The following is a 22,735-nucleotide window of genomic DNA, read 5'->3' on the forward strand; positions in this document are numbered from 1 at the left end:
ATCCCATACATAAGGACACGGTCAACAAGAGTGGCATGAATTTCACTTGAAACCATTTGCTCTTATTCCTCCTTGCCCTCTTCCACTTCCCCTTCTGTGTCCTCTTCCTCTTTCATCCTGTGGTGGTTTATCCATTGTTTCAAAACAAGTGAACTGACCCATGGCCCCTTTATCTATCTATCCTAAGGCTATAACTGGTTTGTGAATAATTTTGACTTGTACTGTTTGCACCTAGGGAATCGTGTACTAAATGTGTTCTAGCTGTGCTGACTTGAGTTAATGATATTGAAGCCAGTGCTTTCTAAATGAGCACATAATCAGGCCAATGATACATGAAGAGATTTATGTGTAGAGTTTTGCACAAAACATTAAACAAATTTGAATCGTGTCAAAATAGGGGAATAGTGTTTATAGTTTTGTGAAATGAGTTGGTATTTTGGTGGATAGTTGTATGGTTTGGGATTTTTAGTTAATAAGTTTGGTAATAGTGTGTAAGTGATCGAGAAAAACTGTAACATTCTTGCATAGTATTCCTAAAAACCTTTCAACATGTAAACCATTCCATCATTAGGTCTATTAGACATTTCTTTCTCTTTTATCATTAATTGTTATGTATAGTTTAAAAGTTTGAAATTGGAAAAATTTAATGCATTATAGAAGAAAATGTTAAAGAATGTGACACTGCACTTTATGTTGATAGGCCATTGGCATATGAAGATACTAAGCTTAAACTAAAAGGGGCATAGTGACCCTGTTTTTATTGTGGTCTGTTTTTTATAATTGGTTTTGACATTTTTTTATATTATTCAATTTTAACTTACTTCATTATTTAAAACAAAAATGACCTTTTTTCTTTTATTATCAGCACCTCTACTCCCCGATTACTTGAACTGCCATCTCTGTAAGTACTGTGTTTCACTGTTCTTATTTATCTACTGTTTTATTCTTGTCTTTGTAAAACTTTAGTAACAGTTCCTGTCTTTTCACTCCCCTAAAGATGGAATGAAAAAAAATCTGGGATGCATTATGTGGTTTTCACTATGCCTGAAATTTCATCCAGCAAAATATACATCATGAAGAGATCAACAGACTTTTCCAGGTCATTTTTTTGAAGCATTAGCAGAAAGCAATAATGTGGATATTAAAGGTTTTAGTGGTGATTATACAGTTAGGAAAATGTAAACTATGAAATATTTCTTTTGTATAACGCACAACACTGAAGTGGATTAACCATTTCATACATTTGTGTTGATTGGACGACTGCGTACTGTATATTGGATAGGTGTTCTACAGTTTGTAATAGCAATATATTTTACTGCTACTGCTTTCATTCTTACCTTTTATCTTTTACTAATTATTTAAAAATATGTTCCATGCCTCTACTGAGGGGAGTACATATGAATTTAAAATTTACCATTTACATTTAAATGTTTAAGAAGTTCCTGATTTTTACTTTTTCAGATGGCTAAATGTAATTTATGGGTGACAAAAATAGTTCCATATTCAAAATTTCTATTTTTAAGTAGATTACTCTCTTTGAAGTAGCCAAACAGTGTCTTTTAACCTTATAATGTTCAGATTAAGTTTTATATCACTCTTCTCAGTCTACACAGTATCGCAAGGTACTTTATAATAAAAAAAAAAAAAAATGAATACAACACAAATTGTAGATACAATATGATATGTTTAACTTACCAAGATAGCTGTAGATAAATCTGCTTATACTAAGTGGTTCTTGCTCATCACTTTTTTCCTTCATATTGTTTACATAGCAAAATATTATTTTTACCTATTTACAAATCTTTTACAAATGTGTAACTATTAATTAAAATCATACTTAAGTACTCATCTATGTATCAGGTGTTTACTTTGCTTCATATGTTTCCTTTCTTGAACATTCTAGAAAAGGTATATTCAGATCTTGCTAGTATCTTATCTTATCTCAACAAGTGGTTGATACAGTTTAGTGCATTAACTATTTTATCTTGATATTTAGACATTTTTGTTAGATACTTAAAGGAAAATGCTTAACTAGACACACCATTCCCACAAGAAAATGTTAGAATGAAATACGCATATTGTTTTTTTGCTTTATGCTTCTTGTACAATGAAGTATATACACATGAAAACAGTATTCACATTTTATTTAAAAATATTTAACATTTTGAGTAAGATTTTGCAATGGTATAGGGAATTACTAGAGTAGGACACCTTAAATGTCAGTAGTTTTGGTCCATAATATTATTTACCTTATCAGAATAGTATATTTTATTTGCAGAGTTGTCACTTGTGGTCTGTTAGCCGTTGACCTTGGGAATCTCCTTATCGGCAATATTGATGACAGAACTGACACCTGGTGAGCCTTTTTCTTTTCTTCTCCATTCTTAATATTCAGTATATTATTATGATTAAAGAAACAGACGTTATTGGTGGAATTACGTTTCCTAATAGGAGCAACAAAGTCATACTATCTCCTGATGTAGTAAAGATTAATGTACAGTATGTGCCTGTGACAGATAGAGGGCGCTATCACTCTCTTGAACCCTCGGACACCACGCCAGACACCAGGTAAAATTCAAGTATTGATTTTATTACAATAATTCAGTGCACAAAGCATTTCCACTATACTTCAATAAATCAATAACACCAATACTAAACACAATAATCAATAATCCTCTCCCAGACGCGTTGCCACCCTTCCACCCAGCTCAGCTCAACGTCTGGTATCTTTCCCAGTCTTTTATAGTCCCTGACCCGGAAGTGTTTCCCATCTTTCAGTCCATGTGACTCCTTATCACTTCCGGGTCAGATAAAAAGTCCTCTTCTTCATCCCGGAAGCACGTCATTCCTCTTGTCCATGTGACTCTGCCGTACTTCCGGGGCGTAGGGAAAATAGTCGCTGCTCCTCCCTGCAGTGCCTTCTAGTGGCCCCCGTGGTATCCAGCAGGGCTGTAAAGGAAAACTCCAATGTCCATAATTCCCTGCTGGCATTTGGGGCACCTCCATGCTGCAGGGAGGGCTCCACCTGGCGGCCTGGGGGTATTGGCCGGGATGAACGGCTGGCCATATATCACAGTGCCATAGATAGCTTAGTGTCTCTAGCCATCAACAAAATACTCACAACGCACTTGCTTTTACGTAGTGTCAGGAACTTTATTCTGGCTTCAGATGATTCTATCTCATATATGTGGTATATCTTAACACTGCCTTACCCCTGCTTCATCTTTTTCTAAATTGTTATTACTTGTTATGCCACAAAACATGTCTGGGCTCTTCTCTCTAGATATGCCACAAAATGTTCTAGGCTGTTCTCTCTTAAATAAGTGCAACTCCTTTTTTGGAAAGACTACAACTGCCACTCAGTTTCTCTAGTACACCTAGAATACTCCCTTTCCTTGTTATCCTGTTCCTAGGACTGCCTGGATACTCCTCTCTGTAACAGTGTCTACTGGCTTTTTTCATTATGACTTAGGATAGAGTTCTAAATGCTTGTTATAGTTTATAGTGGCCTTCATGTTCTGTTTCTCACTATGTCCAGTTTTCTGTGTGTCCATAAATCTTTCCCTAAAGCCTCAGGTCTGCATCAGCCTGCCTTTTTTTAGATAATTAAGTATGCTTGTAGCCATGTGTTTTCTTCCAATCAGAGGAATGACACGGTCAGAAATTATACCAATCTGTAGACCATTAAGAACCCTTTTCAAGACCACATCGCATAACACCATTAGAGACTACATATACTTTCTACCACTTTGTCCCTATTCTGGCTTTCTAAAGACTTTTTTCCTAAATAATCTGGTGTTGATTTACAATCTGCTTCAAACTTACCCATCTTCATTCTGTGGGCCAAGAGCAGTAACCTAAGGGACATTCACATAGGCTAGTCCAATTTCACATGTTGTTAGCCAGCACTACTTGTTCATTATTGCTGTTGGATCAATCTTTGAAATAAAATATTAAATTCTTTCTGTCTGTTCTACAATTTTTAAAGCATTATTCTCTGAAAACATTGCATATAATATGGTGAAAAATTTCCATTAACAGTAGTTGTGCATAAAAGAAACCAACATAAAGTAACTTGTGTGTTTTAGCCAGAAACAAAGTCGGCACCTTAATTAAGTTGAAGTATAATTCATACAATGTATACATAGGCTTCTGGCAACACTAGCTATATTTTCAAAAATTAAGCAGTGTATAGGGAAAAATGTGCTGCTCCTAGGGAAATGTCAGTGTTATTAGTGGAAACTTGCTAGACTTATAATAATGTACCCAAGAGCAGCCAAAAAATGGAAGAAAACATCTAGTTTTTTCTTTTACTTGGAATTCATTTTTAGTATAAATGAACCAAGTTTGTTGTGTTTCATGTGGTCAGACATAGGTAGATGATATCATGAATTAGAATGTTTGGTCCATATCTCCTGAAACAAAAAGGTGATTTTTTTTTTTTAATGAGGTGATATCTGATACATATTTATTATAAATATGGTGTCAAATTGTATCATAACATAAGTAGAAAAATTACTAAGTCTGCATTGCGAGCAAGTTCATCTTATGTGAGATTAAATAAATGAAACAGTCCGAGTCTGGAAGGATGAAGGTACCAAGGAAGTATGTACAGTATGTTGTATAACTGAGTTGCCCTGACCAATTGATGGGATTACTGTCTTTATTTAACCCATGCAAGTGTGAGAAACGTCACCATTTTAAAAATGAAATTTAAAATTAAGAATATGAAAGATGTGTCATAATACTGCTGGTTAAATGTATTACGAGGTAATAACATTTTAACAGAAACTTTTATTTCATAATAACAGCACAGCAATGGAAGTCAAATTTATTTATTGTTTTTGTGTCATCTATTGAAAACAATGGGTCTAGTTTGTGCAATGTGTTTTTTGGGAAGTCGTCTTGACAAAAACCTGTGTGGAATATACCCAAGTCACCTTTTATTGTATTCAGATGGATGTTTGGTTTTTAATTTTTATTATTTTGCAGTAATATGCTGCTTATAAATTAAGATAGCAAAATACATGCCAGGGCAAGAAAGCTTATGAATATTGTCACAAAATGTTAGTCACTCCCCCATCCTATGCGTGTGTGTATGTAACAAAGTCCAAATTCCTACCATATAAACTTGCATAGACAGTTTTTAATATTTGATACAACATTGTATCCCTTTTAACCATTCTAGTAACTGATTGTTTTTGTTCCATTGTAAGACTCAGAAAAGTCTTTTATGTGGACCTGTGCTTTAGTTTATTTTGGCTTCATTTGTCTATATTTGTGTGCATTATGTGGTTCTAAACATTAATGTATACTCTGTTGTAAATACTTGTCGGTATAATTATTATATTTTTTTTTCACTAGCTGTTACAGTTGCCTAGATGCTCGATTCTATGATGATGAAACCCTAACAGTTGTACTCGAAACTGCAGAGGAGGATCACAGGGAGAGAATATTAGCACAGTTACCACTGAATTCAGTGTATATAAATGAAAAAGATTTCAGCTGGGACCCTAGTCAGAGGTAATTCCTTATTTTATCCATTCATTTTTGAAACTTTTTTCAATTAACGTGTCTCAGACAGCTTATCCAGTATTATCGATTCTAGATTGGACAACAATGAATTTAAGGGAAAACTGACACAAGTACACCCTTTTACAGGGTGGCTCGGAATTGGCAATGTGTAGAAACTTACATGAACTGAACATTTTATGTTCTATTTATATTTTTCTACCTTATTTTTTTCAATACTTAGTTACATTAAAATACATTTTATGTATAGCTATACATACATATTTGAATATTTAAAATTTTTGAGTGCTGTTTTTTTGTTGATTTTTATTTGGGTTTTATTTTGCCAGTATCTGTAAATTTTAAGAGCTTTCTTATCTTGTAAATAAATTTGCACTTCTTAGAAGTAATTTAAACTAAATTGAGTTTTCTAAATTCTCGCAAAAAGGACCAAAGCTGGAGCTGAACACAGGTCAGTGGAATTATGGAACAGCAGTACCAAAATGTTGCCTATCAATGTTTTGTAAAAGCTGTCCAAGAATAGTATTTTCAGTTACTTGATGTGATTTATTAGGTGCCAGTTTAAGACTACCAAGACGTTAATTTTTTTTTGAAAAGATAAGGTTTTACTTCACATTAAAACCACCTGCAGTGGAACCTCAGGTCATACACGTCTCGGAACACGTACAAATCGGGTAACAACCAAAAAGTTCGCCAAACTTTTGCATCTGTTCACAACCACACACTCGGGTGACAAACAAGCCAGTTTCCCTTCCGGTTCATACGCGCCGATGATTTCCACACGTTTTCAGTCTCTACCTGTGCATTTGCTGTGAACTCTTTGTGCTCTATTTCGTTACCCTTCCGGTTCGTACGCGCCAATGATTTACGCACGTGTTCAGTCTCTCCCTGTACAGTATATACATTGTTCTCGGTCAGACGTGCATCACGCAAAGGGACTTTGTGGTATAGCGGGTCCACAGCTACGGGTGGGCGATATGACCAAAATTCTATATCACGGTATTTTTCTAAATTATCCCGGTTTCACGGTATTCGACGGTATTTTTTTCCCCATGCATGAGTGGATGTTAACCACATTTTCCACTGCAATTACTGGCTAAGAATAACCTATTCCACTGTCAAGAGTATTGTACATTGTACAAAAAAAAACATTTTAATGTGCACACAAGTATTAATACAGTTTTGCATTGCCCCATAAAGTGATAGTTTTCAAGGGGCTGACACTAATGGAGAAGGTATCACATTGCATGACAGATGCAGTCAAAATATAGAACCTTTTTATTGAACAAATTTTGCAAACAGAATCCATTCACTTCATGATATTCCTGCTTTCTGAAAATTTAGAATGCTAAGATAAATACTTGATATTATTTTCATGATGAAATGCATTAAAGCAGGTATTACACATGCACGGTAGTGAGGCGGTAGTGCTGCTTCCTCGAAGTAAGGGGGTCCCCAGGTGTATGTTCAGTGTAGAGAACTTTATGGCAGGTGTGACGAGGCTCCAAAAAACTGGATGTATGAATAGCTATCGCACAGGTTTAACTTAAATATTGTGTAAATGTTGGGTTTGTGATCTGCTGGTCGGAGACACGAACACAGAATTCAATGCATGTTCTTCTGAGCGGGCTATCTTTATTGCATGCATGCTGTCTCTATCTGACATAGTCTACCAAAACCCCAGTTCCTATCCTTCCTTTTTCTTTCACCACATAACCAATCACCAAACGATAAACGTCTTTGTGAAATTAAAACTAGTTATAAACTTAGCCCACGAAGTGTTCAGAACTTTAAAAATATCTTCGTTATACATGTTTAATTATGCATCCATTCAGAGTTGCGCCCATCTCTGAACGAATCACTTAACACAAAGCATTTAATGTGCTATATAACTTATGACGGGGTTTGAGAAAATCTAGTAAATTAAATATTCATTTTATGATACAATACAATACAATACAGTTTATTTTTGTATAGCCCAAAATCACACAGGAAGTGCCGCAATGGGCTTTAACAGGCCCTGCCTCTTGACAGATCCCCAGCCTTGACTCTCTAAGAAGACAAGGAAAAACTCCCAAAAAAACCTAGTAGGGAAAAATGGAAGAAACCTTGGGAAAGGCAGTTCAAAGAGAGACCCCTTTCCAGGTAGGTTGGGCGTGCAGTGGGTGTCAAAAGAAGGGGGTCAATACAATACAATGCAGTACACAGAACAGAACAATTTCTCAATATAGTAAGAAATAAAAAATATAAATTTTAGAAGTACAGAGCAGAATTTAACAGTAGATGATATATCCCATAATAAGATTTGGATTTGTATAGAGTCCTGGAGACCTCATCCTTCAAGCTGCCTCCCCCATTTGGCCATTCCACGGCTGAAACAGTGCTGGGCCAGCCAATCCGATGAAAGGACCCCTCTTTCCCACGATTCCCGCAATCCTCCATCTGGGATGACTTTTCCTTAGGCAGGCAAAACAACTTGGCAGGTAGGCCATGGCACCAAGTGCCACATTTGAGTACCGAGAAGAAAAACAGAATAAGTGAGGGTTAGTATACAATTATAACTGTCATGTTACTTATGTTTAAGTGCTAATGACTAACAACAGAGATGCAGTCTGTACAGTTAATCAGCAGCTCTAGTCAGGATATGCTAAACTGAAGTAGTGAGTCTTCAGCCGGGATTTAAAAGCTGAGACCGAAGGGACATCTCTTATAGTAGCAGGCAGACCATTCCACAGTTTAGGGGCCCTGTAACTAAAAGCTCGACCTCCCACTGTTATTTTATTAATCCTTGGAATCATAAGCAGACCGGCATCTTGAGATCTTAATGTGCGCTCTGGTTTGTAAGTCATGATAAGTTCAGACAAGTAAGCCGGACCTCGACCATTTAATGCTTTATATGTTAAAAGAAGGATTTTGAAATCTGCCCTAAACTTAACCGGGAGCCAGTGTAAGGATTTAAGAACTGGAGTTATGTGTTCATATTTTCTTGTTCTTGTAATAATTCTCGCAGCCGCATTTTGGATTAACTGGAGGCTGTATAAAGAACAGTTTGAACATCCAGTGAACACCGCATTGCAGTAGTCAATCCTACTAGAGATAAATGCATGAATTAGTTTCTCAGAATCCTGTTTATTTAAAAAGCGCCTTAATTTCCTAACATTTTTAAGATGGAAGAAACATGTTTTGGACAACTTTGTAATATGCGCTTTAAATGACATGCTAGAGTCAAAGATAACTCCTAGATTGCGGGCTGATTCAGTAAAATTGACTGGGATTCCCACTGAGTTAAATGATGACAAAATATTGTTGTGATCAGCATCATTCCCTCCAACAATTAACATCTCTGTTTTATCTGTATTTAAAGACAAGTAGTTCTTATTCATCCATTCCTTTAATTCACTAACACAACTAATTAAAGACAACATTGGAGAAACTTCATTTGATTTAATTGAAAGGTATAACTGGGTGTCATCTGCATACGAGTGAAAATTAACATTATGTTTCCTAATGATACATCCCAGTGGAAGCATGTACAGTGAAAACAGTAAAGGTCCCAGTACTGAGCCCTGTGGGACACCATATTGAACTTCTGTGTATAATGATGGAGTACTGTCAGCACATTTCTGTACATATTGGAATCGATTTGATAAGTAAGAACTAAACCAAGCGAGCACGGTGCCTGTAAGCCCAACATCATTTTCTAGCCTGTGCAGTAAAATAGAATGGTCGATGGTGTCAAATGCTGCACTTAAGTCCAACAACATAATTACAGTGGAGTTTCCTTCATCAGAGGATATCAGAATGTCATTTACAACCCGCGTTAGTGCCGTTTCTGTGCTATGACCAGTGCGAAAACCAGACTGGAATTTCTCAAATAAATTGTAATGCATAAGGTGTGTCTGAAGCTGACTGGCGACTACTTTTTCTAGTATTTTAGAGAGAAATGGTAAATTTGAAATAGGCCTATAATTATTTAGTATATGTGGGTCAAGGTCTGACTTTTTAAGTAATGGTTTAATGACTGACACTTTTAGTGCATCAGGTACTGTGCCATGCAATAATGAACTATTGATAATGTTTAGGATAGGCGCTGCAAGAACATCCATTGCACTTTTTACTAATTTTGTTGGCACTGGATCTAGGGAACAAGTAGTGGGCTTCATTTTAGAAATTAAACTTAAGACTTCCTGCTCAGTTACAGGATTAAAATTACTAAAGTGCTGAGTGCAATGCGAGACAGGGTCTGCTAAGCTAGTATTTGGTTTGTACTGTGATGCAGAGATCTGGGATCTTATATTTTTAATTTTCTCATTGAAGAAGTTAATAAAGTGTGTACTGCTAATGTCTGTTGGTATTTTGCACTGTTGATCTGAATTTCCATTTGTTAATTTAGCCACTGTTCTAAACAGTACCCGAGGATTTTTATTATTGCTATCTATTAATGTAGAATAATATTCTGACCGAGCTTTAAAGAGGGCTTTTTTATATTTATTAACACTCTCTGTCCATGCAATTTGAAAGACCTGTAGCTTTGTTGTTCTCCATCTGCGTTCCAGTTTTCGACACTCTAATTTAAGAGCTCGAGTGTTTTCATTAAACCAGGGAGAGTTTCTATGTGCTTTGATCACTTTTGTTTTAAGGGGTGCCACTGTGTCCAGAGCATCTCTCAAGGTCACATTATAATGTGATGTTAGCTCATCTAAATTGTTTTCCGTGTTTACATTTGATGTTAACTGATCTAAATGGTTTTCCACAATTACACTCGACTTACTCAAAGTATCTATAAATTTTGAAGCAGAATTACAATCTAGATGTCGCACTGTCTTTGTTTTAATCTGGGAGTGTGTTGGCAAGGGCAGGACTAAATCAAATGTAATTAAGTAGTGATCAGAAATAACTTCATTTAATGGAGTAATAATTAAATTTTGAATTTCAACTTTGTAAGTTATAATTAAATCTAATGTGTGGTTATGATTATGAGTTGGACCTCTGACATTCTGACAAAATCCTACTGAATTTAACAAATAAGTAAAACATTTGCTAAAAGTGTCAGTTTCCACATCAATGTGTACATTAAAATCTCCCATCAGTACTACGTGATCATAATTTATAGCCAAGTCAGATAAAAGGTTGCTAAATTCAGACATCGAACCGCCACCTTATCGTGGTAGAGGGGTTTGCGTGTCCCAATGATCTTAGGAGCTCTGTTGTCCAGGGCTTTATGCCCCTGGTAGGGCCACCCAAGGCAAACTGGTCCTAGGTGAGGGATGAGACAAAGTGCGGTTCAACAGACCTCCTATGACGAATAAAAAATTTGGACGGCGTTTTCCCTCGCCCGGACGCGGGTCACCGGGGCCCCCCTCTGGAGCCAGGCCTGGAGGTGGGGCTCGTTGGCGAGCGCCTGGTGGCCGGGCTTGCACCCATGGGGCTCGGCCGGGCACAGCCCGAAGAGGCAACGTGGGTCCCCCTTCCCATGGGCTCACCACCTATGGGAGGGGCCAAGGAGGTCGGGTGCAGTGTGAGTTGGGTGGTGGCCGAAGGCGGGGACCTTGGCGGTCCGATCCTCAGCTACAGAGGCTGGCTCTTGGGACGTGGAATGTCACCTCTCTGAAGGGGAAGGAGCCTGAGCTTGTGCGTGAGGTTGAGAGGTTCCGGCTAGATATAGTCGGGCTCACCTCAACGCACAGCTTGGACTCTGGAACCAATCTCCTTGAGAGGGGCTGGACTCTCTACCACTCTGGAGTTGCCCCCGGTGAGAGGTGCAGAGCGGGTGTGGGTATACTTATTGCCCCCCGACTTGGAGCCTGTACATTGGGGTTTACCCCGGTAGACGAGAGGGTAGCCTCCCTCCGCCTTCGGGTGGGGGGACGGGTCCTAACTGTTGTTTGTGCGTATGCACCGAACAGCAGTTCAGAGTACCCACCCTTTTTGGAGTCCCTAGAGGGTGTGCTAGAGGGCATACCTTCTGGGGACTCCCTCGTACTGCTGGGGGACTTCAATGCTCACGTGGGCAATGACAGTGAGACCTGGAAGGGCGTGATTGGGAGGAATGGCCCCCCCGATCAGAACCCGAGTGGTGTTTTGTTATTGGACTTCTGTGCTCGTCACGGATTGTCCATAACAAACACCATGTTCAAGCATAGGGGTGTTCATATGTGCACCCTAGGCCTCAGTTCGATGATCGTCGGACTTGCGGCCACATGTCTTGGACACTCGGGTGAAGAGAGGGGCGGAGCTATCAACTGATCACCACCTGGTGGTGAGTTGGCTTCGATGGTGGGGGAGGATGCCGGTCAGGCCTGGTAGGCCCAAACGTGTTGTGAGGGTCTGCTGGGAACGTCTGGCAGAGCCCCCTGTCAGAAGTAGCTTCAACTCCCACCTCCGGCAGAACTTCGACCACATCCCGAGGGAGGTGGGGGACATTGAGTCCGAATGGGCCATGTTCCGTGCCTCTATTGTTGAGGCGGCTGACCGGAGCTGTGGCCGTAAGGTGGTCGGTACCTGTCGTGGCGGCAATCCCCGAACCCGTTGGTGGACACCGGCGGTGAGGGATGCCGTCAAGCTGAAGAAGGAGTCCTACCAGTCCCTTTTGTCCTGTGGAACTCTGGAGGCAGCTAATAGGTACCGGCAGGCCAAGCGGAATGCAGCTTCGGTGGTTGCTGAGGCAAAAACTCGGGCATGGGAGGAGTTTGGGGAGGCCATGGAGAATGACTTTCCGACGGCTTCGAGGAGATTCTGGTCCACCGTCCGGCGTCTCAGGAGGGGGAAGCAGTGCAGTGTCAACACTGTATATGGTGGTGATGGTGCGCTGCTGACCTCGACTTGGGACGTTGTGAGTCGGTGGGGGGAGTACTTCAAAGACCTCCTCAATCCCAATAACATGCCTTCCAATGAGGAAGCAGAGCCTGGGGACTCGGAGGTGGGCTTCCCCATCTCTGGGACTGAGGTCACCGAGGTGGTCAAAAAACTCCTTGGTGGCAGGGCCCCGGGGGTGGATGAGATACGCCCGGAGTTCCTCAAGGCTCTGGATGTTGTAGGGCTGTCTTGGTTGACACGTCTCTGCAACATCGCATGGACATCAGGGACAGTGCCTCTGGATTGGCAGACCGGGGTGGTGGTCCCCCTCTTTAAGAAAGGGGACCGGAGGGTGTGTTCCAACTACAGAGGGATCACACTACTCAGCCTCCCTGGAAAAGTCTGTTCGGGGGTTCTGGAGAGGAGGGTCCGTCGGATAGTCGAACCTTGGATTCAGGAGGAACAGTGTGGCTTTCGTCCTGGTCGCGGAACAGTGGACCAGCTCTACACCCTTAGCAAAGTCCTGGAGGGTGCATGGGAGTTCGCCCAACCAGTCTACATGTGTTTTGTGGACTTGGAAAAGGCATTCGACCGTTTTCCTCGGGGGATCCTGTGGGGGGTGCTCCGGGAGTATGGAGTACCGGACCCCCTGATAAGGGCGGTTCGGTCCCTGTACAACCGGTGTCAGAGCTTGGTCCGCATTGCCGGCAGTAAGTCGAACCCGTTTCCAGTGAGAGTTGGACTCCGCCAGGGCTGCCCTTTGTCACCGATTCTGTTCATAACTTTTATGGACAGAATTTCTAGGCGCAGCCAGGGTGTTGAGGGGGTCCGGTTTGGTGGACTCAGGATTGGGTCACTGCTTTTTGCAGATGATGTTGTCCTGTTTGCTTCATCAGGCCGTGATCTTCAGCTCTCTCTGGATCGGTTCGCAGCTGAGTGTGAAGCAGCTGGGATGGGAATCAGCACCTCCAAATCCGAGACCATGGTCCTCAGCCGGAGAAGGGTGGAGTGCCCTCTCAGGGTTGGGAGCGAGATCCTGCCTCAAGTGGAGGAGTTCAAGTATCTCGGGGTCTTGTTCATGAGTGAGGGAAGAATGGAGCGTGAGATCGACAGGCGGATCGGTGCGGCGTCCGCAGTGATGCGGGCTCTGCATCGGTCTGTCGTGGTGAAAAATGAGCTGAGCCATAAGGCAAAGCTCTCAATTTACCGGTTGATCTATGTTCCTACCCTCACCTATGGTCATGAGCTGTGGGTAGTGACCGAAAGAACGAGATCGCGAATACAAGCGGCTGAAATGAGTTTCCTCCGCAGGGTGTCTGGGCTCTCCCTTAAAGATAGGGTGAGAAGCTCAGTCATCCGGGAGGGGCTCAGAGTAGAGCCGCTGCTCCTCCGCATCGAGAGGAGTCAGATGAGGTGGCTCGGGCATCTGATCAGGATGCCTCCTGGACGCCTTCCTGGGGAGGTGTTCCGGGCACGTCCAACCGGGAGGAGGCCCCGGGGAAGACCCAGGACACGCTGGAGGGACTATGTCTCCCGGCTGGCCTGGGAACGCCTCGGGATTCTCCTGGAAGAGCTAGAAGAAGTGGCCGGGAAGAGGGAAGTCTGGGCATCTCTGCTCAAGCTGCTGCCCCCGCGACCCGACCTCGGATAAGCGGAAGAGAATGGATGGATGGATGGATGGATGGATGGATGGATGGATGGATGGATGGAAATTCAGACATGAACAATGAATACGGCCCTGGTGGTCTATAGACTAGCACTATAATTGTGTTGGAATCTGTTTTAATATTTAAAATGAATGCTTCAAAGGATGTAAAGTTGCCTACATTTTTAGAAGTGATTTGCATTTTGTTACAATGAATTATTCCAAGGCCCCCTCCTCGAGCTGAATCTCTAGACTTATGAAGGAACGAGTATCCATCTGGTGACGCCTCAGCTAGGGGGACAGTTGTCACATTTACTAAGCCAGGTTTCGGTGAGAAGACACAGATCAGATTTTGTACTTAATATAATATCATTTACCAAAACAGCTTAAGTGCCAAGAGAGCGAATGTTCAATAAGCAGCATTTAAAACTGTATGCTTCTTTCTGAATTGGTGATATACTTTTTGTTTTAATTTGTAGTAAATTTCTATTGCAGATGCCCCTGGTGGAGGGTCTGGTTTTATCCCTTGGTCTAATTATACACCTTATTTTTTGGTTATCAATTAATTTAAGGTTTGTATCAAGACTAAATTTACTGGATGCCCCAAGACAAGGATTATGGGTAACAGCTTCAGGAAAGTAACAGGTGGGATAAACAACAGCCTGTGATTTAAGATCACATGACTGCGGCCTGGATGGTGCTCTAATCAGTCAACCAGGCAGTTTTGCTGCCATATTTTGGGATAATACATAAGATCCCCTCCAGTTAGGATGAAGACCATCTCTTCTGAAAAATCCAGGCCTTTCCCAAAAATCATCCCAATTGTTCACAAACGCTATGCTTTTGTTTGCACACCAGGTTTCTAGCCAGCAGTGAAGGGAATGCAATCTGCTATAAATCACATCCCCTCTATATAATCTTGGTAAGGGGCCAGATACAACTAAATTCCGACATTTTCTTTTAGCTTTGATGCAAAGAGAGATGAAGTTCCTCTTTAATACCTCAGATTGCTGTGAATAAATATCATTAGTGCCGACATGCAGCAATAAGGTAGATACTTCATCGTCGGCGACATGGTCCAATGCGGCCTCTATGCCAGAAATCTTGGCCCCTGCGAGGCACTTAACATGAACTGCTGGTTTAACATAGTTTGGAATTCTAATTCTTCTAATGATGAAGTTTAGTTTACGATGTTCTACTTTAATGACAAAGTGGAAATGTCGAGAATAAAGTCAAAATGTTGTCACACTATTACACAGTACCCATGTACATTACACTGTATTGAAAACAAATAAGTACAACTTGGCTTGCAGTATTATCCAGTAGTATAGAAACAGTATTTACACATCTGACCTTTTAAAAACTAAAGCATCTCCAGGCGACAGACGTGACTGCTTTTTTTTGGCTCTCTGTCCATTTTCACCGCGCGGCATACCTATGCTACCGCCCACTATTTGGTGGTGTAGCAGTGAAAAAGAGCCCTAGTGCAACAAATCTGTGTTTAGTGGTGTAGCAGTGAAAAAGGTCCCCACTTGAACAGTTTCCCGCTGCGCCATGTTCCGAACGTCGTTTAGGCAATTTAAACCGGTGTTGCGGTATAAGAAAAATCCAAATCATAAAAAAAATTAAAAACGGTTTTCGGTATGAACCGGTATACCGCCCAGCACTATCCACAGCTCACATCAAGAGGCGAGTTTTAAATAATCGCCGCACTTGCAGCTTAGCTAGGGGGCGTGGTGGTTGAGTGGCTGAAGCAGTTCCAGGGGAATTCGTGGTGTGGGTGTTTCTCACCTAAGTGCACAGGTGGGAAACCGTCCACATCCGTAATTGGTCCTGGGGCTGCTGATTGCTACAGCTGCCACATCCTTTTCATAAATAGAAGCGCGAGGCGGCTAAAGGGAGGAAAAAGACAAGAAAGACGGAGGTTGCGGAGTGAGGAAGTAAGCAGGAAGCAGTGTGGAAAGAACCGGTGCGTGCTCGCAGGCAGGCAGCTGGACAGTGAGCCCAAGCTGGGGTGTTTGGCCAACACTCGGTGGGGCAGAAGGAAGCAGTCGCTCCAGCTGAGCGATCAAGGAGCTGGAGTGACCAGAAGAAGGATGGCTGGCCGCGTAAGGCCGAGAAGGCAGCGGGAGTCGCGAGGCTTGGGCAGTGAATTCCCAGACATGGGCGTCCTGGTCACCATGGAAGCCAAGTCTCGGTCTGGAGAGTGCACGACTGAAGCCAGGGATCGGGAGGCCTCCAGACCTGAAGGAAGGACAGCTGCAGGTAGAGTGGCTGCCCTATTGCGAAGCCTGGATAGGGAGAAGCAGGGAGGTCACCAGTTATAGAATGCACCGGGCTTGTTTTTAAAGAGACTGCTTCCAGCATTGTTTTAACCTCGTTGTATTTAATGAAGACTTTTTTCTATTGGATTTTAACCTCCACTTCACTTCTGTTTTTATGGGATTTATTTATTGAAGGATTCTGAAAGCACTGCACTTTATTTAATGTGGACTTTGTTTTTGATTTTTGTTTTGTTGATTTTCATAAAAGCACTTGGCACTTTTTGCACCATCCCCTTGCTCCATTGTAGTGCCTCACTGTCGTGCTCATCGGTAACATTATCGACGGTGACAGGTTTAAGGGCTCCCGGAAGCAAGATGGGAGCATGCAGCGAACCTGCATTGTCACAGACTTTTTACCTCAGAACTGTAATCTCCTCTCCACCCAGTTCCTCCTCACTTCCTTCATGCCAGAACTCGACTCATGCAAGGTTAGTTTTCCTAGTTATTTATGGTTAGTTTTTGTATAAACTAAGGATTTTTCAAATGTTCATTTTTTTCCCTGTGCTTAAAACTCATTAAAAAAAAGTGTTTACAGCAAGCGGTTCGTAAGGTTGTAGCGTGAACTCTTGCAATGTTAGTTAGTCTGAGGAGAGAGTGTTGACCTTGTCGAGAGGTTTACTTACCTAGGCAGCGACATTCATATCTCTGGTGACTCTTCCTATGAAGTCAGTAGATGGATTGGGAGAGCATGGGGGGTCATGAGGTCGCTGGAAAGAGTGTGTTGTGCTCCCGATATCTATGCAAAAGGATGAAGGTCCAAGTCTTTAGAGTCCTGGTGCTTCCTGTCTTGCTATATGGTTGAGAGACATGGACGCTATCCAGTGACCTGATACGAAGACTGGACTCCTTTGGTACTGTGTCTCTCCGGAAAATTCTTGGGTACAGTTGGTTTGACTTTGTGTCGAATGAGCGGTTGCTCATGGAATCCTGAATGAGGCACATTACTTGCATTGTGATAGAGTGTCAGTTACGGCACTACGGCCATGTGGCACGTTTCCCTGAGGGTGATGCAGCTGACATAAGATCCTCATTGTTGGGGACACGAGTGGCTGGACCAGGCCAAGGGCTCGCCCACGTAACACCTGGCTGCGGCAGATAGAGGGTAATTTCCAGAGGGTGGGACTGGAATGCGTGTCTTCCTGGGGGGTTGCCAACTGCAATCCTGAGCTGTTTCATCGTGTAGTGGGTGCGGCAATGCACTGTACCAGTGCATGCTCTCCAACTCACATTATGTTCTTTACTTTAGCCTGTTATGGTTTCAGAGACCAAAAATATGAGTAGGAATAAAACTACATGTAAGATTATTGGAATTTTTCACAAAAGAATTGAGTTACTAAGTACAACCTATGTTTTTGATATTTATATATTTTGTATTGTGAATGCTGGGAGGCATTCCTGCACCCCAAACCACAGCTACACTATAGGGCAAGTCACTGAATTAAAAAAAAATCCTTTTTACTAGTTTCTTTCTTTTCGTCACACAAACCAAGCAACGCCATACAATATAGTTATCCTTCCTTCTACTCCATTCCCAACTACAGTTATCCTTACTTCTCCTACTCCATTCCCAACTTCAGCTTACATAGCTGAGGCAGGGAGACACCTTTTAAAGTTGTGTCCAGGAGTAGACCGCAATAAGAATGCTGGTTCAGACTTGATATCCCGTTGGGCCCTGCAGTTGTCCATATGGGAGCACAGCCGAAGATAATGAATGTGCTTGGGAGGGTAGTCTGCTCCAGTCCTTTTATTATTCTGCCCACTTAACGCGAAAAAGTACCACCAGACATCATGGGCGGGATGCCAGCCCATCCATTTCTCCATTCCATTACAGCATATTTTATTAGCATTCATTTAAGAGCTGTCATCTCACTTTGACTATAGAGGTTCAAGGTTAAATCTTTATGTGTGACAGATGCAAATACTGCATTGTTTGTGGTAAAATGCTCTTATTTTGCTTCATTAATGTATACAATACATACATTTAGAACAAATGCTATTATACCACAGATATGGTGACATTTATAGGCATTTTCTAAAACAAGGGTTCTTAAACTTTTTAATCTGCAGACCTGAAAATGAAAATTGGCGAGTATAATTATGATGACAGCAGAGCCACAACTTGACAAATAACAATTACCATTTAATAAAAAGTAAATGTTTTTGTTTCATTTCAAGTATTTATCTCACATGAATATTGCTAAAAGTGAAAAGCTGAAAGCAAACATATTGTTAATAAAACAATAATTATAATACAAAGCATGGAATAAATTTCTGGTATCACTGCCAGTGTAAATGCTTAGTGCAAGCTTTAGTAAAGCTGACAGAAATAAATTCTTGGGGTACAAGGTGAGAATGTGATGATTTTTGAAAGGATATTATGACTGGTTCCTTAACTTATAACACAGAGTAAGGAATAAAGCAGTCAAAAAAAATTGATTTAGTTTAGTTTATTTAATCTCTGGCTGACTTATTTCATCCCAAAAAGCATCACATTCCTTTGCCACATCTGTAATTTTCTTTTCAATATTTTAAACTAGCGCCTTCACCTCAAGAGTTTGTCCATGTCATTCCCCACATCTCTTTGCCATTTTTATTTGTGTCTTTCCTTGTCATACATCTGTTTGATTGTTTAACTGGTTTTGAGAGGAGAGTTGGTGTCGTGGGGAGTATTTATTGTATTTTTGTACCATAGAAATGAATGCTTTGCTTAACAAACATTTTTATCCCTTATCCAAGAGGTCAATATAATTGAGTAAATGTCAGTCTGGGGACTGTTTGTGAACAAGTGTTACAGGACTAGGGTGCAAAATTAATCATCACAAGTGAACAACTTAGAACTAAATACAAGTTACATTTACTAGGTCACAATTCCTAAGAGCTATCAGACATAAAATAACCAAACAAGAGAGTCTTCAGGTGCTTCTTTAACCACATTGAGGGATTCAAAATTTCAAATGGAGGTAGGCCGCTCATTTTTTCAGCACACCTGAAAAGAGTCTGGACTGAGATAAGACACCACGTAGAGATGACATCACCAGATGCTGTTCAACAGCAGACCCAAATGGTTGAGAAGGGGCATAGGACCCCAGAAGTGTCTCCCTATATGTATACTCTACATGCAAACATTAGGAAGTCAGTGTAGTGATCTAAAGAGAGGAGTGACATGTGCACACCTTGGCTGGTTGAACACCAGTCATGTCGCTACATTTTGAATCATTTGTAGCAGCTTGATGACACATGCCGGTACTCCTGCCAACAGATACTTGTAGTAGTCCAGACATGACAAGACCAAAGCCTGGACCTGGAGTTGTGCTGCACAATTTTGATAAATGACTGGAGGCCATATATTCCACTCAACTCTCTTGTTTAGCTAACTTGTTCCAATATTTCTCAGTTGTAGTAGGGAATGCTGTTTAGTTTAATTATTCACTTGGTTGCTTTTCTATGCTCATACAGTTTATAATAAACAGAAACATGTAACATTCTATTTACTTCAATATTGGAACAAATAAGAAAACGATTTATTAAGGAACTACTTGTAAGCATTTTAATGAAATCCTTAAAATAGTGCTTTGTTTTTTTAAGTTTTTAGAATATTTTAGTCAATGTTGTTGTATTCTAGTTGACTCTGTAAATTTTTTTTTTCAGACTTGATCAACAGAGTGGTCATATTCCTGTTCAAAATGTAGTGCTAGAGAATCAGTGGAGAGCTTTGGATAACATGAAAGCACATTATGTTGCTGTGAATGGAATTCGCAGAATTTCCTGTGTGGTAAGAAATAGATTATTTCTGAAGCTTGTTTGATCAGAATGTTTAAAATATGGTATTGAATATTGCGGGTTGCAACTAATGCTAAATTATAATACAGTATAAAATAGGTTAATCCAGACATTCAAATATACTTACCACATCCTGAATTAGATTGGAATAATTTAAAGAAAAAACTAAGAAATTGACTTCTTAAAAACTCTCTGTTAGCTGTAAGTGATGTCTGTAAATTTATAGTGCTAGTTTTTATTCACTTTTGAACTATTTATGTAAATTATGAACTAGTTTCTGTTAAATGATCTTTCTGTAATTCGAAGCTGCACATTTATTCAGGTTTGGAAAAAAGTATTTGTTGTGATGAAGCTTGTATTCCAATACCAACACATTATAGTTTGGAGTAAAAGAGCTTGCTGTTATGTAATTTTAACTTGGTTGATGATATAAAGCTGGCCTACTGTATAGAGCCAGTATGTCACTGATGAAATACTGCTTAAAATTTTGGTGTTGTGATAAACCGCTGGACAGCAGACCAGTGTATAAGGTGTTTTACATCCTGGCTGGGAGTTTGCTGAGAACTTTCCCTCAGTTGAATTTCTGGTGTGTTGTTGAGAACTCTTACTGAGTAAGGTAACAAACTAATGAAAGAGTGCTGGAGATCAGTGTGGGATAGAAACTCAGTCCTCTGGCCCCAAGGTTGTTAGTAGCAAGATTGCTACTGTACACCAGGCTACTGCCCAGATGCCTGCTCCTTTAAAATTAAGGCACCCTCGGAGAATCACAATCATTTGGAGTCACTGTTGTAATATTCTGGTGTACTGCAATTCTCCTCATTGGGGTTTGTATTAGATTTACATCATATAGATCAGAAAAGTAATTATACTCTACATGTTCATTATGATAATTTTCCTAAACATATTTACCCATTACAGTTATGGAATGCTGGGGTCAGTTACAGCTGCAATTGGTGTAAGGAATGAGCTTTTCCTAGATAAGGCACCAGGCCATCACAAAGCATGCTCGTTTATACATTTAAACTCATTTTCCACCAATGTTGAGTCACTAACGACATGCTGCTATGCGGTATTCTTCAAATATTCAAATGATTTTTCCATCTGTATCCAAAAGTAAACAGTTCTAGCTTTTAGTGATGTACAGAGTGCTATGTCTATTTGTAATTACTATATATAAACATACTGCAAATTTCCAGTTTATGTGAACAAAGATGCAAATCAGGCCAATATTTTTTTTTCCTTAACATTAAAAAAAATTACATTTTTAACTAGGGCGGTGTTACCGACCTCAGGCCTAGGGGAACCTGGGCCAGGTACAAGCCACTGTTGCTACAGGGTGCAGCCACAGTGATATGGTGAAAAGCATATCAGAAACAGGCAGCAGTCCTGAGTCTCAGACCATACTTCTCTGTTCTCTCTTTATTTTTTTTATTCTCCTTTTCCCAGAAATGTATATGCTTCAATTTCTGCATAGATCAACATGGCAATCATTGAAAACAACGGTGCAAGCCAATTTCCTCTGCATAACAAATAGTGTAAACACATTTACTTTGAGTACTTTATTAGAAACTGATGTCCCCGGAACTCATTAATTTTCCAAGGAAGCAGACAGTTCTTTATCCCCACATTGTGTATAGATGAGATACTAAATCAAAGCAGTCTGACTATTCAAAGCAGGTTACTCTTTAGCAAGACAGATAAATATTTATGTCCTGTAGATAGCCATCTGCAATAACCTGTAGCAGAATTATCCAGAAATTCTGCCTTTTCTTTAAAACACTAGTTTATAGCCCATTACACTAAGCAACACACAGAAATGTCATTTTCTTTAGAATACTGAATTCTAGCCCATTACAGCGGCATGGTGGAATAGTGGTAGCGCTGCTGCCTCGCAGTAAGGAGATCGGGGTTCGCTTCCCGGGTCCTCCCTGCATGAAGTTTGCATGTTCTCCCCGTGTCCGCATGGGTTTCCTCCGGGTGCTCCGGTTTCCTCCCACAATCCAAAGACATGCAGGTTAGGTGCATTGGCGATCCTAAATTGTCCCTAGTGTTTGCTTGTTGTGTGTGTGTGCCCTGCGGTGGGCTGGCGCCCTGCCCGGGGATTTGTTACTGCCTTGCACCCTGGCTGGGATTGGTTCCAGCACACCCCCGTGACCCTGTGTTAGGATATAGCGGGTTGGAGAATGACTGACTGACTGGCATTTTTAACTAAGACTGCTCCTAAAAACCAACTCTCTTTAATCGCTAGAACCCACTGACATGCCTTTAGCTAATGGTTTGATCGTAATATTCTAAAGTCCGAAACAGTTGGAAGAGGAATGATAGAAAAGAAGAAATTGTTATCGGTAGGCTGAGCTATAGTGCATGCAGACAGTTAATTCACAAATAGAAGTATGGGTCCAGAACTTTAGTAACTAGGTAAAGCCCTAGAAGTTGTCTTTTATTTCATTATTTTATATTATTTTTATTGAAGGTAGTATGCAAAGACATCTTACTTAATTAAGTGTAGCAAATATGTACAGTAGCATGTACTGAGCCAAACATATGACTTATACAAGCAGCTTCCAGAAATTTAACAAATAAAAATTGGTAGTGTGAAAAGAAAAACAAAACAAAAGGAAAAACTCAATGACCTATTTGAATGTTTGATTTTCTTCCA

General features: G+C 40.7%; 1 protein-coding gene across 2 annotated transcripts in view; it reads left to right on the forward strand.

The window, feature by feature from the left end:
• Positions 1-22,735, forward strand: part of anapc4 (anaphase promoting complex subunit 4) — an 84,474-nt gene that overhangs the window by 54,218 nt on the left and 7,521 nt on the right. For both annotated transcript variants that reach the window (XM_028802199.2, XM_028802198.2), the window contains exons 24-28: positions 866-901; positions 998-1,099; positions 2,279-2,356; positions 5,365-5,523; positions 19,945-20,068. In XM_028802199.2, the coding sequence (XP_028658032.1) occupies positions 866-901; positions 998-1,099; positions 2,279-2,356; positions 5,365-5,523; positions 19,945-20,068 (499 nt within the window). The remainder of the gene's footprint in view (positions 1-865; positions 902-997; positions 1,100-2,278; positions 2,357-5,364; positions 5,524-19,944; positions 20,069-22,735) is intronic.

Source organism: Erpetoichthys calabaricus, chromosome 5 (assembly GCF_900747795.2).
Source record: "Erpetoichthys calabaricus chromosome 5, fErpCal1.3, whole genome shotgun sequence".
NCBI lineage: Eukaryota > Metazoa > Chordata > Cladistia > Polypteriformes > Polypteridae > Erpetoichthys > Erpetoichthys calabaricus.